This window comes from Anomaloglossus baeobatrachus, chromosome 6 (genome assembly GCF_048569485.1).
Source record: "Anomaloglossus baeobatrachus isolate aAnoBae1 chromosome 6, aAnoBae1.hap1, whole genome shotgun sequence".
NCBI lineage: Eukaryota > Metazoa > Chordata > Amphibia > Anura > Aromobatidae > Anomaloglossus > Anomaloglossus baeobatrachus.
In genome coordinates this window covers 373,915,525-373,934,285 of record NC_134358.1, presented here as the reverse complement: position 1 = coordinate 373,934,285, position 18,761 = coordinate 373,915,525, and the positions used below count along the sequence as shown (strand labels likewise).

The 18,761-nt window shown below is 46.0% G+C and overlaps 1 protein-coding gene across 1 annotated transcript in view; it reads left to right on the top strand.

The window, feature by feature from the left end:
* The window catches only part of PKD1L1 (polycystin 1 like 1, transient receptor potential channel interacting), an 884,746-nt gene that overhangs the window by 401,887 nt on the left and 464,098 nt on the right, over window positions 1–18,761 (top strand). Inside the window, exons 20-21 of the mRNA XM_075316120.1 lie at window positions 8,003–8,209; window positions 8,376–8,557. Coding sequence (XP_075172235.1) covers window positions 8,003–8,209; window positions 8,376–8,557 — 389 coding nt within the window. The remainder of the gene's footprint in view (window positions 1–8,002; window positions 8,210–8,375; window positions 8,558–18,761) is intronic.

Here is an 18,761-nt window from a genome sequence, read left to right as displayed (position 1 = left end):
TTCATGCACCAAATCTACATCTCCTGGCAAGAAAAACGCATCAAAACTGCATGTGGTATGATGCGTTATTGATGCTATTTTTTTTTTTAGGAAGTGTAGAATGGGTGCAGGAGTATAGTGTAAAATTTTCAGCACCAAATATACATCTCTTGGCAAAAAAAAATGTGGTTTTCTGCCAAGAGATGCAGGTCTCACCTGAGGTGAGGTCACTGACTTTACTGAGGTCACCTGAGGTCAAGTTACCTGAGGTCACAGGGGGAGGATCGTGGGAACCTCCAGCTGTGACCGCAAATTACCTGAGTTATGTCACCGCTGAAGTCTGCAGCAGGCAGTCATGTTCCATGATCGCACTCTGTGACTTCAGATATGTAGCAGAGCTGGAATCGTCTTGGGAACTCGTGTGGATTACGTTGAAACTGCAGTTTTTTTTTGGGGGGGGTTAATAAAGTTATGAAAGATGGTGTTTGTATTTTATTTTAAATAAAGGATTTGTTCAGTGTTTGTGTTTATTTACTTTCACTTACAGATTAGTAATGGGGGGTCTTATAGACCCTCCCCATTACTAATCTAGGGCTTAGTGGTAACTGTGGGTGTCACGCTCCCGGGATTCCGGTGCCACCCATCACTCGCCGATGTGGCCCCCGGGCGCACTGGCCGTGGCAGCTGCTCCCGGTCTCCCTCCTGTGCATGCTCTGTGCTCCCTGCCCGTGGGTCCCGGCATCCCACTGCGGTCCGGGACTCTGCTTCTGGCTCCCTTGCATCTCCTCCACCTTCTCCTCTGCGTCCTGTACTGATCTCCGGCGCTCGAGCCTCGGACATGCGCACAAGGGCGCGGGCACGCTCACTCACCTCTTCTTAAAGGGCCAGCGTCACTGAAACAGGATATGGCTGATTACAGGTATAAGGTATATAAGACTTCCTTTTTCTTGTGGGCGGTGCCTGTTCAATGTGTTCTTGTAGTTTGCCTCTTGCGCTAGGTGTTCAGGTCCCTCTGTGCTTCGTACCCAGGTTAACCCTGTTTCTGCCTACAGTGTCCGACTGCCAACCTGTGTGTGTCCAGCCTGCCGGTTTCCCAGGAGTTGCCCCTGTGACTATTAGCTGTGGATCCCATCATCTTCCGCCAGCCTGTACCCATCACCGGTTCTGGATTCCATCTGGCCACATCAGCCTGCACTCCTCGCTGGACCCGGGCTCCGTCTGTTGTTACCACTCGGCACCCGTACCCGGCTGCAGTCATCTGTCCTGCCCACGGCTACCATTGGACTAGTAGCCCTATCCCGTACGGACATCTGAAGGACACGAAACCCGAACTCACTTGTGTTCCGGCTGCTGTGCATCTAGGCCCTCTGGGGGTGCCACCAGACAGTCCCTGTATAGGGGTTTGCTCCTGGTTGTCTCTGGACTGAACGTTACAGTTTGAACAGGCCATGGATCCCGCCGGATCACAAGCGTCCCAGCTGGCTGGATTACAACAAGAACTGGTGCAACAACGCGAGACCCAATATTGCATGCTGGCCTTTATGTCGTCAGTGGATACCTGCTTGAACAATCTCCAGGCAACAGCCACAATCCTGTCGGATCAGAACCTGGCAGCGGCTTCCATAGTCACTTTCTCTTCGGCCTCGAAACTCCGCCTTGCTGCTCCGCCCCGATACGTTGGGGACCCCAAGACCTGTAGAGGCTTCCTGAATCAATGCTCACTGCATTTTAAGTTGCTCCCACACCTCTTTGTCTCTGCTCAAGCAAAGGTGGCCTTCCTGATGTCCCATCTGGAGGGTGAAGCTTTGGCCTGGATAAATCCCTTGTGGGAGAAAGAAGATCCGGTGACTAACAACATCCAAGGATTTCTAGAGGTCTTCTGCCATACCTTTGATGAACCTGGACGTACCCCCCACGGCTGCGTCTTCGCTGCTTCGGCTATGCCAAGGATCCCTAACGGTTGGCCAGTATGCCGTCCATTTCCGTATGCTTGCTTCTGAGTTAGGATGGAGCAACGAGGCATTGACTATAGCTTTCTGGGAGGGCCTCTCCGGCCGCATCAAGGACGAATTGGCCGGTCGTGATATTCCTTCTACCTTGGACGGCCTGATCTCTCTGGCCACCCGGATAGATCTTCGTTTCCAGGAACAGTCCAAGGAAGTACTCCAGGAGAAGAGACCGACACGTCACGCCCCTACTCCGCAGAGGTTTGCCGTTCCTCAGTCGGTGCCATCCAACTACTCTACTCACGAAACTATGCAAGTAGATCTTCCGGGACCAGCTGAACAACGCCGGGCAGAGCGGCTCGCCAAGGGTCTATACCTCTACTGTGGAGGTGATACACACCTGATTTGTTCCTGCTCTGAGAAGCCAGGAAACTCCAAGGCCTAGGGTTGGTAGGAGAGGCTACCCTGGGCACCGGAGCTCTCTTATCCCCGGTAACGCTAACCATCCAAGTGACGACAGAGGAGACCCGGTTCATGGCAGATGCGTACCTCAATTCGGGGTCAGCAGGCAATTTTATCCAACAGTCTACCGTGGACAAATGCTGGATACCTGTCACGCCACTCTCAAATCCCCTTGTGATTGCTTCCGTGGATGGGAGACCTCTCTCCGAACACGTGTTATTTGTCACCAAACCAGTGGAACTCCATATCGGTGCACTGCATACCGAATAGATTGGCCTCTACGTTCTTCCGAAACTGGCTCACTCAATCCTGCTGGGGCTACCCTGGTTACGAGCACATGAACCTGTAGTCAGTTGGCGCTCCAGAGAGATTACTCGTTGGGGACAATCTTCTCACGAGAACTGTCTGCAGTCTGTCCGGCCTGTCAATCAGTCTCCAGCACCGGAGTCTCTACCGGGACTGTCATCCGCATATTGGTCCTTTGCGGATGTCTTCGACACAAAGGAGGCAGAGGTATTGCCGCCACACAGACCATATGACTGTGCCATAGATTTACTGCCAGGGGCCACTCCCCCCAAAGGACATATCTATCCTTTGTCAGCAGTCGAGACCCAGGCCATGTTGGACTACATTGTTGAGAACTTGGCAAGGAGGTTCATCCGGAGATCATCATCCCCTGCAGGAGCCGGGATTTTCTTTGTGAAAAAGAAGGACGTATCCCTCCGGCCATGCATTGACTATAGGGGTTTAAACTAGATCACCATTAAGAACAAATACCCCCTTCCTCTCATCCTGGAGCTGTTCAATCGGCTGAGAGGGGCTTGCATCTTCACCAAGCTGGATCTCCACAGAGCTTACAGTTTGGTCCGTATTCGCCCAGGAGATGAATGGAACACGGCATTCAATACCCGGGACGGGCACTACAAATATTGTGTGATGCCGTTCGGTCTCTGTAACGCCCCGGCTGTCTTCCAGGAGCTGGTGAATGATGTCTTCAGGGATCTACTGTACGTCTGTGTGGTCGTCTACTTGGACGACATCTTGGTCTTCTCTCCAGACTTACCGACCCACAGAAGAAACGTACGACTCGTCCTGCAAAGACTTAGAGAGAACCGCCTCTATGTCAAGTACGGGAAATGCTTGTTTGAACAGACGTCTCTTCCCTTTCTTGGCTACCTCATTTCCGACACAGGCCTACAGATGGATCCTGAGAAATTGTCCTCCATTCTCACCTGGCTTCCTCCCTCAGTACTGAAAACAATTCAACGCTTCCTGGGATTCACAAATTATTATCGGCAATTTATTCACCACTTTTTCGCACTGGCGGACCCTCTGTCTGCCATGACTAGAAAAGGGGTGGATCCTAAAGAATGGTCTCCTGAGGACGAAAATGCCTTCCGCTCCCCGAAGCAGGCGTTTGCTTCCACTCCCGTTCTCCATCGACCAAAGGTGAACAGACAATTCACGGTGGAGGTGGATGCTTTGTCCGCGGGTGCCGGAGCTGTGCTGATGCAGAAGTCGTCCTCAGGAAAAATGGTTACCTGTGGATTCTTCTCCAAGGCCTTCTCTGCTCCGGAACGCAATTACACCATCGGAGATCGGGAGCTTTTGGCTATTAAGTTAGCTTTGGAGGAGTGGCGATACTTGCTGGAGGGAGCGGTATATCCGGTCATAATCTATACCGATCACAAAAACGTAGCATACCTGCATTCGGCCCGGAGACTCAATCCTTGACAAGCCCGGTTGTCCCTGTTTTCTGCCCACTTCGATTTCCAGCTACATTTCCGGCCCGCTGACAAGAACGTGCGGGCCGATGCCTTGTCCCGGTCCTTCGTACCTGCAGAACAAGAGGAAGAGAGGGATCAGTTCATCATTTGCCTCAGTAAGGTCATTCCGGTGGCTCCAGTCACTCCGTCGCAGATACCTCCTTGGAAGACCTTCATTGTGGAGGCCGATAGACAAAAGGTCCTTCAATGGGGCCATTCCTCGAGGATGGCCGGACATGCGGGTCAGAAGACGACTTGGTGCATTATCTCCCGTCACTATTGGTGGCCGTCTCTTCATAAGAATGTCATCTATTTTGTTGCAGCTTGTCCGTCCTATGCCTGCAACAAGACTCCCAAGCACCTGGCCACCGGTCGTCTCTTGCCTCTACCCATTCCCTCTGCTCCATGGCCACACATAGCCATGGATTTTATCATGGACTTGCCATTGTCTTCTGGTTGTACTGTTATCTGGGTTGTGGTGAATCGTTTCTCAAAAATGGCTCTTTTTGCTCCCTTGGTTGGACTACCCTCTGCTCCGGACCTCGCCAATGTCTTCAAGATCATCAACCGGATCAACGAGGTCTCGTACAAGCTTCAGCTTCCGGCCACGATGCGCATCCCTAACTCCTTTCACGTATCCTTGCTCAAGCCAGTCATCTTTAGTCCCTACTTCTCTGATACCAGTACTTCTCCTCCTCCTCTTGCCGATGATGATGTGTATGAGGTAAGAGACATCTTGGCCATGAAGAGAGTGAGGGCTAAGCAGTTGTTTCTTGTTGATTGGGAGGGATTCGGTCCCAAGGAACGTTCCTGGGAACCCCGGGAGAACATTGCTGCTCCTCTTCTTCGCAAATTCCTGTCCAGGTTGCGGGGAGGGGGGCGTGAGGGGGGGTATTGCCATGCTCGCGGGATCCTGGCGCCGCCCATCACTCAGCGATCCGGTCCCCGGGCGCTCTGGCCTTGGCTGCTGCTCCCGCTCTCCTTCCTGTGCATGCTCCGTGCTCCCTGCCCATCGGTCCTGGCGTCCCACTGCGGTCCGGGACACTGCTTCTATTAATGAATGTAACCTCGCATCACCAATTAGGTGCTCAGGAGAAAAATATATATATATAAGTAGAGAAGTACTCCGGCACTCATAAAACACCCCAATAAGAAAACCAGAGAAAAATAGATATGTTCTTGTTTTATTTTTATTCATTAATTGTAACAGAGTCCGAAAAATATATATATATATGACGTTTCAGCCCCTGGCCTTTGTCAAAATCGGACCATCTGAGTATAAATCATAAACAAAAGACAATCAATTGACAAAATACAGCAATACATATGATTACATTAATCACATGATAATAAGATAACATGATCCCACCACTAAAAATTAAAATGGAAATAATGCAAATAATAATAATAATAAGAATAATAGTAATAGTGGTAATGGTACGTTATGTGTTCGATCCGCACCAAAGTGTGAGAATCGGACAATCGGGGTAATAAGGAGTTAATGGCAGCCCATAGCTGCCACTAAATCCTAGATTAATCATGTCAGGCGTCTCCCCGAGATACCTTCCATGATTAATCTGTAAGTTACAGTAAATAAATACACACACCTGAAGAAATCCTTTATTTGCAATAAAAAACACTAACACATACCCTCATTCACCACTTTATTCAGCCCGAAAAAGCCCTCCATGTCCAGCGTAATCCATGGAGTTCCAGCGTCGCATCCAGCTCTGCTACATGGAGGTGACAGGAGCAGGAGAATACACCGCCGCTCCTGTCAGCTCCACGCAGCAAATGAGGTGAGTAGCGCGATCAGCTGAGCTGTCACTGAGGTTACCCGCGGCCACCGCTGGGTCCAGTGGTGGCCGTGAGTTACCTGACTGACAACAGCTGATCGCGCTACTCACCTCATTTGCTGCGTGGAGCTGACAGGAGCGGCGGTGTATTCTGCAGCTCCGGTCACCTCCATACAGCAGAGCTGGAAGTGACGCTGGAACTCAATGGATTACGCCGGACTCGCGGGCTTTTTCGGTCTGAATAAAGTGCTGAATGAGGGTATGTGTTAGTGTTTTTTATTTCTAATAAAGGATTTTTCGTGTGTGTGTGTTTTTTATCTGTAATTTACAGATTAATCATGGAAGGTATCTCGGGGAGATGCCTGACATGATTAATCTAGGATTTATTGGCAGCTATGGGCTGCCATTAACTCTTTATTACCCTGATTGCCAACGCACCAGTGCAAATCGGGAAGAGCCGGGTAGAGTCCCAGAACTGTCGCATCTATTGTATGCGGCAATTCTGGGCGTCTGCTGGCTGATATTGATAGGCTGGGGGCTCCCCATAACGTGGGGCTCCCCATCCTGAGAATACCAGCCTGCAGCCGTATGGCTTTATCTGGCTGGTATAAAAATTGGAGAGGACCGCACGCCGTTTTTTTAAATTATTTATTTATTTCTCTGCTCCATAGTGACACGCCCACCGGCGGCTGCGATTGGTTGCAGTTAGACAGCTGTCACTCAGCGTGTGGGCGTGTCTCACTACAACCAATCATATTTGCCGGTGGGCGGGGAAAGCAGGGAATACGAGATTGATTAATGAGCGGCCGGCTTTTTCAAAAGAGGAAAAGCCGCCGGAGCTTTTATAACAGCAGTGCAGCGCCGCGCCGGAGATCGGGGAACTGTAAGCATGAGAGAGGGGGGGGAACTGACCGACAGACAGTGAGAGGGACAGATAAGACAGAGAGACCGACCGACAGACATAGAGAGAGACCGACCGACCGACGGACTGAGGGAGAGGACGAAACAGAAAAAGAAAAAAGACCGACATCACATGAAAAAAGCACAAAACGTACACAGAGCATACAGAGATGTGTCCGTGTCACTCGGGCGTGTGCACAGACCCATTGACTTTCATTGGGTCCGTGCGTGCGTATTTTGCGTGCTGAAAATGGACATGCTTCCGTGCAAAACGGAGACACAAACGTAGCATGCTCATGGACACACGGACCTTAATGAAAAACGCACGTGTCCTCAAACATTAAATAACATTGGTGCACGTTTGTCCGTGTCTCCGGTATATACGGGACGGACCAAAATTGCACGTGTTTGATGGACGTGTGAAGGGGGCCTAAGGGGTACTTTACACGTTGCGACATCGCTAGCATCGGCTAGCGATGCCGAGCGAGATAGTACCCACCCCGTCGCACATGCGATATGTGGTGATTGCTGCCGTATCGAACATTATCGCTACGGCAGCTTCCCACACACATACCTGCTCAGCGACGTCACTGTGACTGCAGAACTACCCCTCCTTCAAGGGAGGAGACCACGATCATTCCGCCCCTGCATCACAGTGAACTAACAAAAACATGCTTGGAAACATCAGCACAATAAAGTAGATAGAAGATTTTTCAATGCTTTAGTGTGTTAATTTGTGTCAGCAGTGAATCAAGAGATGATATTACAATGTTTCACCCATTTTGGTATCATCAGTAGATAAATAGCAGTATATGTAAAAAGTAGCTTAGTTGGTTTATGCCACTAGCTGTGCATGATGATAGACCTACTATATTACTCTTAACATATATTGGCATTCTATACCGATTTTCCTTGTTAAAAGCCAACAAAGTTGAAATGCGGGACCTAATGTATTGATTCAAAATCAGAGAAGTCCCGATACACACAGAAGGTATACCCTTATGTCTTTATGACATCACACTGATACAAATGAAAGTTTCAGCTCATCCCAAGCTTTCCATACAATTGTATGTTTTCCCCATATATCCTTAATATGAATTAATGTATATAATATGATTTCTGTGTTAACTGATCATCTATGATACTGCTTTAGATTAGACGATATGAAGAACTACATCTCGGAGTAACATTTGAAGCAGCAATACTATGCAATATTTCTAAAGGGCTTCATTACAACTGGTCTTTTGTAAAAATGGATGGCACGGTTGTTCCCTTACCACCTCATGTTGACAATAAAAAACAAACAATTACATTGCCAGCATTCTCCCTAAATTCTGGAAGCTATACAGCTCTAACTCGGGTAAGTACTCTATGTAGCTGCTTAATAGTCCACTAGTGACATGTTTCTCCTTTCTGGCTGACTGAACAAAGCAATGGAGCACTAAGTATATAATGCATAAATAAGAACCTTTTTATGCACAGGACACATTTTTTTCTACTCTACTAATTGCAGTTTAATTTTTCAGGTTCAAATAGTTGGAAATGTAGTGTACAGCAATTACACTGTGCCAGTGGAAGTTCAACCCAGTGATCCAGTGAGCATGATTGCAAATGGGCATCATTTTTTTATTGATAAAACCACTGTTAAATATTTCTCGTTAAATGGAACACCATCCTTTGACCCAGATAATCCTGAAGCTCTTTTAAGGTAGATAATTAATTTCTATATATGGAAAATATTAGGACACTTCAGTTTTACATTAATTTCCACATTTTGGTTTTGCATAACTTTTAATTTTATTCCTATTTCAGTCAGACTGATCTCAAATGATTTGGGCTTCATTCTGTGTAACATAATTATGATGTCATCATCCAGATAAGCCTTTGTGCAAAAATCGCAGAAAATGTAGCATCTATAATACTTTCATTCTACACCAAATAGCCAAATATAAAAATATAAGGAAAGAAGGATGGAATTGTAGCAGGGGAATGAATAAACAGCAGCTAAATTCATCCACATCATAATATTTTTACATAATTCCATGTCTTTCCACCAAATTGAGTCATGCAAGGCAGTGCTGGCATTAAGGGTGAGCAAACTAGGCACTTGCTCAGATCCCTCTTCCATAAAAGGGCTCCCTTGTTTCTCAAGCCCCTCCATAAGGTGACCAACCAGAGGATGTACAGCATTACTTTTGGTTGATGCTGTGCATCCACACTATTCCCAAAAGGTTAATCTCAGCTTCTATAAACCCAAAATTAGAAGATATGACCATAGATCAATAATACATATCCTACCAGGATATACCAACTGATTAGTGTTTATAAAATATCCCAATAAAAACTATAAACTCATTAAAACAAGTTTTTTTTATTGATGGTAAATTAAAAACATACACACAGACAATATTAAAAGATAAAATAAATCAAAAAGGCTAGGGGAGAAACATTACACCATAAATGATGAAGCATATGTCATAACAAATCAATGCATATTGAATTACTAAGTCTTGGCAACAACAAATGCAGACACCAGTACTGAGTTCTAACAATAGCATATACAGATACCAGTATTATATACTCAAACTAATAGAGGCATAAGAGTAAGAGTGCAGTTTATAATATCCTCATAATGGTAAAGTACCAACTATTCTGTCTGTTCCTGGTAGCAATGAATCCAACCGCTCTAATTATCAGTCCCTTAGGCTAGTTTCACACTTGCGTTGAGCGGCTTCCGTTGCATTGCGTTGTGTGATGGATGCAACGGATGTGTTGCATATAGTGGCGCAACGGATGCAACGGATGCTGCAAAACAAAGAAATCCGTTTTGATTTTTTTTTTTACAGTTTACCGGCGGCAGACTATTGTGAACGATCAGCTGATCGCTCCCAGTAGCCGGCCGCCGGGTGATCAGCTGATCGCTCCCAGCGCCGGGTGATCAGCTGATCGCTCCCAGCGTCGGGTGATTAGCTGATCGCTCCTAGCACAGGGGGGTAAACTGATCACTCCCAGCGCCAGGTGATCAGCTGATCGCTCCCAGCGCCGGGTGATCAGCTGATCGCTCCCAGCACGGGGGGTAAACTGATCACTCCCAGCGCCAGGTGATCAGCTGATCGCTCCCAGCACCGGGTGATCAGCTGATTGCTCCCAGCGCTGGGTGATCAGCTGATCGCTCCCAGCGCTGGGTGATCAGCTGATCGCTCAGCCGCCGAGAATGTGTGCGGGGGGCGGAGTGGGTGGAGCCGAGCAGGGCCATGGCGCTGAGGAGAGGTGAGTGTGTGTGTGTGTGTGTCTGTGTGTGTGTGTATATGTGTGTGTGTATATATACATGCGGAGTGGAGTGCGGGAGGGGGCGGAGCCAAGCGGGGAAGTGCCGGGCTCCCTGCACACGTGGGCAGGGTAAATATCGGGTAAAGCACTTTGCTTGGTTACCCGATATTTATCTTTGTTACGGGTGCAGGGAGCCAGAGAGAGAATGCGCAGTGAAATCCTAAGGATTCCGCTGCTCAAAAAATCGTTACATGCTGTGTTCCTCCCGCTAGGTGGAAGCAACGCAGTGTCACCCAGCGGAAGCAACGCAGGTCCTTTTGGCACAATCCGTCATCCATACAAGTCTATGGGAAACAGCGATATCCGTTAACGGATTTAGATAACTAAATGATTTACTCACTCTACCGGCATCCACAGATAGCTTTAACTCAGCCCAACGATGACTTGTAGAAAGACAAGGAGAAACGCTGTAGTTTTCTTCTAGAATCTTGTATTAAGTACAAAGTAAACGCAGATGAAAAGGAATAATCTGTACAGGGTTTTAGACATGTCTTCAGCAATGGTTCCTCTCTAGACTAAACTGAAGGACAAGGGAGGAGCTTTCTATACAGAAGCCAACTAAGTGAGGAATATAGAGACAAACTTCATACAGTCTAAATCAACCTAGTAACAATAAGGAATTTCCTGATAGGAGGAAAAATATGCAATGCAAGAAATATTTATAAAACACGTTCCCATTCATGGGACACAACACTCCCCGTCTGAAATCATATGATTTCACAAGTCCTTCTACGACGTAAGGAGTCGATCCTGTCCCTCGATGTCACGATTAACCTGTAACGGGAAAAGAGACAAACACAAAAAATGCAACGGTAATGCACTGAATTCAAGTCCATGCTTGGTTGATGACGCATTGTCCTTGCGTAAAAATGTAAAAGTAGAAAAAATGTAAAAAATGAATCCAAGTTCAACAAATCCATCTTCAGATTGGAGAAGCCACAAACATGCCAACTCTTCCTCCAACCCAATAATCCAACGGTAAAGTTTTAATCCAAAGGAAAAGTTCAAGGTTCATTTGGACATGGACAGTTATGTCTCAGTACAGCAGGGGTAAGGAAAGGTACGCTCCCCACCGTGGCACAGTGTCCAACGACAAAGTTAGTTCATGTAACGTCCTCCTTTGGTAAAAGTAGCACGAGTTCAGTGACTGAACGAATCACACACATGTGCCAGCCATGGCACGTTGAAGACTTGTAGTCGGTGAAACAGTGAACGATGTGAATAAGACGAGTTACGGCTCGTACCGCAGATGACCAACTTGTGAAGCGCTTGAAGCGATGATGTCTCAACTTCTGTTTTGATGTCACTGAAGTTTAGCGAGTGGAGACGACCGGTCCAATTTCCCTGTCGGATACTGGTTCCACCAGCTCGTACATGTTGCCGGCGTAGTTATCGCAGGTGTCCTCGTATAAGATACTTGGAGGTGTCAGCCACATGTTGTCGCCAAGTTTGGATGCAGCAATGAGTCTCGTTCCTCGGTCCGCTGGGTTTTGTTTGGTGGGAATATGGTGCCACTGTTTGGCATGATCTCTGTCGAGGATATTTTGCATAATCTCGACAAAGTGTTTCTCCATCTCTGGTTGTCTTTTCAAGGTGCGTTTTAGAAAGGAGAACCTTGCGGTTGCTTGCTGGGAGTTGTTTGGCAACCTTGGCCTTGGAGACTGAAAGGGTAATAGGGCTACCCAACTGTTAGAGTCATTTTGAGAGAACTCTTTATCCATAATCCTTATGAATTCTTTGTCTTCTCTCATTGGTGCCAACTTGTTGTCTTCATTTGTAGACTCAAAGACTGTTGACCCGAAGTTGTCATCCCAGATATGATGTGCGTCTGCACAGTCGGGCGGCTGCTGTCGCCACTTGGTGTCGCTCAGCCTCTCTTTCACCCAGTAGAGATGCGGGGATGGTTGAAAGTGAGTGCTGCAACCGTTTGGGAGGATGTGCACCTTGTAGGAGGAGATCGCATTGGGACTCTTCATTCTGCCTACACAGACGTTTCCTATGATCAACCAGCCTAAGTCGTAGTGCTGAGCGAATGGCGCGTCGTGTGGCCCGTTGATGTGTTGGCGTACTTTGTGCAGCTGCAGGATGTCCCTTCCAAGCAGAATCAGGATTTTTGCATTATGATCAAGAGCTGGGATCTTGCTGGCGATAGTTCTCAGGTGAGGGTGGTGAAGAGCTGCCTCAGGTGTCGGAATCTCTTTCCGGTTAGCTGGTATCTGGTTGCACTAGACGAGTGTCGGTAGAGGTATCTCTACGGTATTTTCAAGAGATGTCACAACGAGACCACTGGCTCTTCTTCCGCAAGCTTCTGAGATGCCGCTGCAAGTACCTAGTGTGTAAGGGTAGGCATTTCCTTTTAAGTAGAACAAGTCGAAGAGTTCAGACCTGGCGAGTGACCTGTTGCTCTGGTCGTCCAGGGTACTGTACACCTTCACGGCCCTTTCTGGGTGACCTTTGGGATATACCCTTACTAGGCATATTTTCGCACAAGACGTCCCAGAGATCTTCTCCGCAGACTTTGGTGCACGAGGAGGATACTGTTAGGTGATTTGCAGCTTGGCCTGTACTCTTCCCGCCATGACTTGTGGTAGGAGAAAGTGTAGGTGCAGGTTATGCTGAGATGGGTGGAGCACTTGTACGTGATCCGTGCTGTCACACTCCATGCACTTAATTGTAACCTTACAGTCCTTGGCAAGGTGTTCTGTAGAGGCACAACACCTGAAACATACCCCAAACCTTTTCAAGAGTTCCTTTCGTTCTTGAAGGGGTTTCTTCCTGAAGCCAATGCACTTCTTCAGGGGGTGTGGCAGTTTGTGAATAGGACAGTCGCGGTTCGGATTTTCCGCCTTCCCACATTCATTGCCCTTGTCTGCTGCTGACGTTGGTGTAGGTGGTAGAACATCTGTCTTTTTGACAGATACTGGGCCCCTGCGTTTTCTGTCATTTTGATGAGTGCTCTCATACCTGGGAGCTGGTGAAGTGGAGTCGGTGGGTTCTCCACAGATGAAGCTGGGGTCTGCCTTACGTTCCGCGATGCCGTTGATGAACTTGCAGAAGTAGGAGAATGGAGGGAAGGACACTTGGTGCTCTTTTTTATAGTTTGTTCCTACCGTGGTCCACCTTTCCTGCATGTTGTAAGGTAACTTGGCGACTATGGGTTTCACCCCACGAGCGGTGTCCAAGTAGCTGAGGCCAGGTAGGTGTGTGTCTGTTTTGGCCAGCTGGAGCTCGGACAGCAGGTCGCTGAGTTCCTGGTACTTTGAAGCATCCTTGCCAGATATTTTGGGAAGGTCATATAGTTGTTTCAGCAATGCATCTTCAATTGCTTCAGGACTGCCGAAGCCTTTCTCTAGTCTGTCCCATGTGGTTGCGAGACCAGTTGTTGGGTCGCTGATGTAGACGGATCTGAGTCTCTTGATTCTCTCAGTAGGCCGTGACCCTAGCCACCTGGTTAGCAAGTCCAGCTCTTCGGCAGCCGTAATGCCGATGTCACGCGTTGCGGTTTTTGGTGTTGGTGTTTCCGGTGTTGGTGAGTTCTCGGCAGATCATGTACCGTGCAAAGTCGGACATGTCTGATCTTTCCGACATTGGGGGCACACTTGCTGACTGTGTGGTGCTGGTTGTGTGTTTCGTTGCTTCTTAATTCGGGAACATGGGAAAGTACGGAGTGGCGTAGGTGTTTAGACCAGTGACCGCCGGTTTGGTGTGTACAGTCTCTGTTGTATGCGGGGCTGGAACTACACAGTTGTTGGGAGTGTAGCGCCTTGCCGGCATGTTAGGTTGCATGTAGACATGGGCATACGGAGGTTGCTGATGCGCAGGGTGTGGCTGTGCATTGGAATATGAAGCAGGTTCAGGCTTGAAAGTCTGAGGTGCATTGGACTGACCTGGAAGGCTGGAAGCTGTAGGTGGATCAGAGTCTTGAAGCTCTGGAGAAGCGTTAGCACTGACGGGAATGTTGATGGTAGTTGGCAGTTCATCAGCTTGGCTCAGCACGTAATCTCTTGTACGCTTAATTGAGTCTTCTGTGTCGAGATCACACAAACTGGCGCTGCCTTCTTGGCTCCCACCCAGAGCTTGCTCAAAGACCTTTAGCCTTGCCATTGCCGCCACATGTTCACATTCCTTCTGTAAGGCTTCAATGTCTGCTTCCTTGCGTGCAGATTCTGCTTTCATCTCTGCTTCTCTGCGTGCAGATTCTGCTTCCTTGCGTGTAGATTCTGCTTTCATCTCTGCTTTTCTCTGGGCGAAGATGGCGTGTACTTTTGTTGTTTCTGCTTCAGCGCGCGCCTTTATGAGTTGCTCGCTGAGGGTTGAGTACCTTGATGAGCCTGATTTGAGTAAGTGCCTTAAGCTCTTAACGGACCTGGATTTGTAAGATGCCGCTCCTGACATTTGCACAATTTTTGCTTCAGTCTCGCTCACAATGTCGCGCACGGTGCGGTCTCGTTCAGCATTAAGCTGTTGGAAGTCCTGTAGTTCTTTTTGAGACTCAGACGTATTTGATCTTAGCAGGGTAGAGGAATATTTTTTACAAATCTCTTTGTAGGACTGGTATGTTGAGTACAGTTGTTCACGGGCTCCCTCTGGTGGTAGCTCATGAGCACCGGGCGCAGATAAAACAGTCACTTGTTTTTACACTCTTTGCACAATAATGCTGTGTGGGTGAGCAGTTCACTTCTGGCTGTTTCTAGGTTCTCTTTAACCTTCCATGTTGGTCTGATCAACCGCTTAGCTCTTTCACTGTAATTTGATTGTGAGTCCATTTCTTTCTCTTGCTGCTTTAGAGCAGGTAGTGAGAGGGTTCTCTTTACCTCCATCAGGAAGGGTGAATGCTGCTCTGCACTGGTTGTCAGGGAAGCCAATACAATGTTGCAATCTCTGCAGCCAGCAGTCTGTGTTTGCAGAATGTATTTGCAGAGTCTGGCTGCAGCTTACAATTAGCTTATGGGTGATTCTAGGTTTATAGCTGCACACAGTTCTGATAACAGGTTAATACTTTACAGGGCATTTTGTCTGAAGCTGCTATAAAGTTTTATGATGTGGCTTGTTATCAGCCCCTTGGGGTAATCCTTTCTCTGGATTGATGCAGTATAGCACTTCTGGAAACAGGTTCTTTACTGATATATGAACACTAATCCCGGTCACAGCTAGTCCTTTTCACTATTCTGTCTCTTTCTGGTAGCAATGAATCCAACCGCTCTAATTATCAGTCCCTTAGATAACTGTATGATTTACTCACTCTACCGACATCCACAGATAGCTTTAACTCAGCCCAACGATGACTTGTAGAAAGACAAGGAGAAACGCTGTAGTTTTCTTTTAGAATCTTGTATTAAGTACAAAGTAAAGGCAGATGAAAAGGAATAATCTGTACAGGGTTTTAGACATGTCTTCAGCAATGGTTCCTCTCTAGACTAAACTGAAGGAGAAGGGAGGAGCTTTCAATACAGAAGCCAACTAAGGGAGGAATATACGGACAAACTTCATACAGTCTAAATCTACCTAGTAACAATAAGGAATTTCCTGATAGGAGGAAAAATATGCAATGCAAGAAATATTTACAAACACGTTGTTCTCATTTATGGGACACAACACCAACGATAACCACATATATAAATGCCCCACTATATTACTCTGCTCATTTGCTAAATACCAGTCCTGCTGCCATGCTAATGGTGTAGTGCCGCCCCCCCGCCAGCCACTCCTTACTCTTATGCCTCTATTAGTTTGAGTATATAATACTGGTATCTGTATATGCTATTGTTAGGACTCAGTACTAGTATCTGCATTTGTTATTGCCTAGACTTAGTAATTCAATATGCATTGATTTGTTATGACATATGCTCCATCATATATGGTGTATTGTTTCACCCCTAGCCTTTTTGATTTATTCTATCTTGTAATATTGTCTGTGTGTATGTTTTTAATTTACCATCAATAAAAAAACTTGTTTTAATGAGTTTATAGTTTTTATTGCGATATTTTGTAAACACTAATTTCAGCTTCTGCCCACATGAAGTCACAAGCTGATAGTGGTGGAGAGTGGCCGGGGTCACAACACAAGAGTGCTAAGCACACAGGACATGAAGCAGCCTTCAGTTGTGTTTGTGCTGTATACCACTCCTCTTTATATTGTCTTACCTCCTCCACAACTACCCGATATATAAATATATAAACAGCATATTGTTATTACTTATTATTATAGCATCATTTATTCCATGGTGCTAAGGGGCATACATAATAAAAACAAGTGCAATAATCATGAACAATACAGGGTACAGACTGGTACAGGAGTATAGAGGTCCCTGCCTCTACATATATGTGTTTGTACATATATATAGATATATATATATATATATATATATATATATATATATGTATATATATATATACAGTCATGGCCGAAAATGTTGGCTTCCTTGAAATTGTTCCCGAAAATGAAGTATTCCTCCCAGAAAATTATTGCATACTGTGTGTTTTGTTATTCACATGTTTATTTTTTGTGTGGATATTTGAACAACACAAGAAAAAAGAGATCAAAAAGCCAAATTGGACATCATTTCACACAAAAGCTCGAAAATGGGTCAGACAAAATTGTTGGCAGCCTCAACTTAATATATAGTTCCACACACTTTGAAATAAATAACTGCAATCAATCGCTTCCTATAACCATCAACTAGCTTCTTCTCAATTGGAATTTTGGACCTCTCTTCTTATGTAAACTGCTCTAGGTTTCTCATATTTGAAGGTGCCTTCTCCCAACAGCAATTTTAAGAACTTGCCAAAGGTGTTCAATGGGATTTAGATCTGGACTCATTGCTGCCACTTCAGGACTCTCCAGTGCATTGTTTCCATCCATTTCTGGGGCTTCTTGAAGCACGTTTGTTGACATTGTCCTGCTGGAAGACCCATGACCTAGGACGCGAACCTATCTTTCTGACACTGAGCACTACATTGCAAACCAAAATCCTTTGCTGGTATTCAAATGTCATGATGCCTTGCACAGTCAAGGCCCCCAGTGCCAGAGGCAGCAAAACAACCCCAAAACATCTTTGAACTTCCACCATTTGACTATAGGTACTGTGTTCTTTTTTTTGTAGGCCTCATTCCATTTTTGGTACAGAGTAAAATAATGTCCTTTAAATATTGATGCATAGTTTGTGCTGACATTGATGCACTCTGAGACTGCAGGACAGTTTGAATTTGTTTGGAACTTGATTTAGGCTACTTATCCACCATTCAGACTATCCTGTGTTGCCACCTTTCATCAATTTTTCTCTGTTGTCCATATCCAAGGAGATTATCTACGGTGCACTTCTTGTACACTTCTTGATTATGTTGCACACTGTGGACATAGGAACATCAAGATCACTGGAAATGGATTTGTAACCTTGACATTGTTGTTATTATTCAACAATTTTGGTTCTCAAGTCCTCAGACAGTTCTCTTCTCCTCTTTCTATTCTCCATGCTTACAGTATCACACACAGACATACAATGCAAGGTTCCAACAATTTTTTAGGTTGTGTGTGAAATTTTGTGCAATGTCTTTGTCTTTTTTCCCATTTTTTTAGTGTTTGTTGTGTTTTTTGTGTTTTTCTAATACAGACAAAGGAGCTAAACTTGCATATAAAAAAATGTGTACAGTAATTTCAAAAAATGTTTTGTTAAAAATACCTCTATATCTGGAACAATTTCAAGGGTGGCAACACTTTTGGCCATGACTGTATATATATATATATATATATATATACAGTTAGGTCCAGAAATATTTGGACAGTGACACAATTTTCGCGAGTTGGGCTCTGCATGCCACCGCATTGGATTTGAAATGAAACCTCTACAACAGAATTCAAGTGCAGATTGTAACGTTTAATTTGAAGGTTTGAACAAATATATCTGATAGAAATTGTAGGAATTGTACACATTTCTTTACAAACACTCCACATTTTAGGAGGTCAAAAGTAATTGGACAAATAAACCAAACCCAAACAAAATATTTTTATTTTCAATATTTTGTTGCGAATCCTTTGGAGGCAATCACTGCCTTAAGTCTGGAACCCATGGACATCACCAAACGCTGGGTTTCCTCCTTCTTAATGCTTTGCCAGGCCTTTAAAGCCGCAGCCTTCAGGTCTTGCTTGTTTGTGGGTCTTTCCGTCTTAAGTCTGGATTTGAGCAAGTGAAATGCATGCTCAATTGGGTTAAGATCTGGTAATTGACTTGGCCATTGCAGAATGTTCCACTTTTTTGCACTCATGAACTCCTGGGTAGCTTTGGCTGTATGCTTGGGGTCATTGTCCATCTGTACTATGAAGCGCTGTCCGATCAACTTTGCGGCATTTGGCTGAATCTGGGCGGAAAGTATATCCCGGTACACTTCAGAATTCATCCGGCTACTCTTGTCTGCTGTTATGTCATCAATAAACACAAGTGACCCAGTGCCATTGAAAGCCATGCATGCCCATGCCATCACGTTGCCTCCACCATGTTTTACAGAGGATGTGGTGTGCCTTGGATCATGTGCCGTTCCCTTTCTTCTCCAAACTTTTTTCTTCCCATCATTCTGGTACAGGTTGA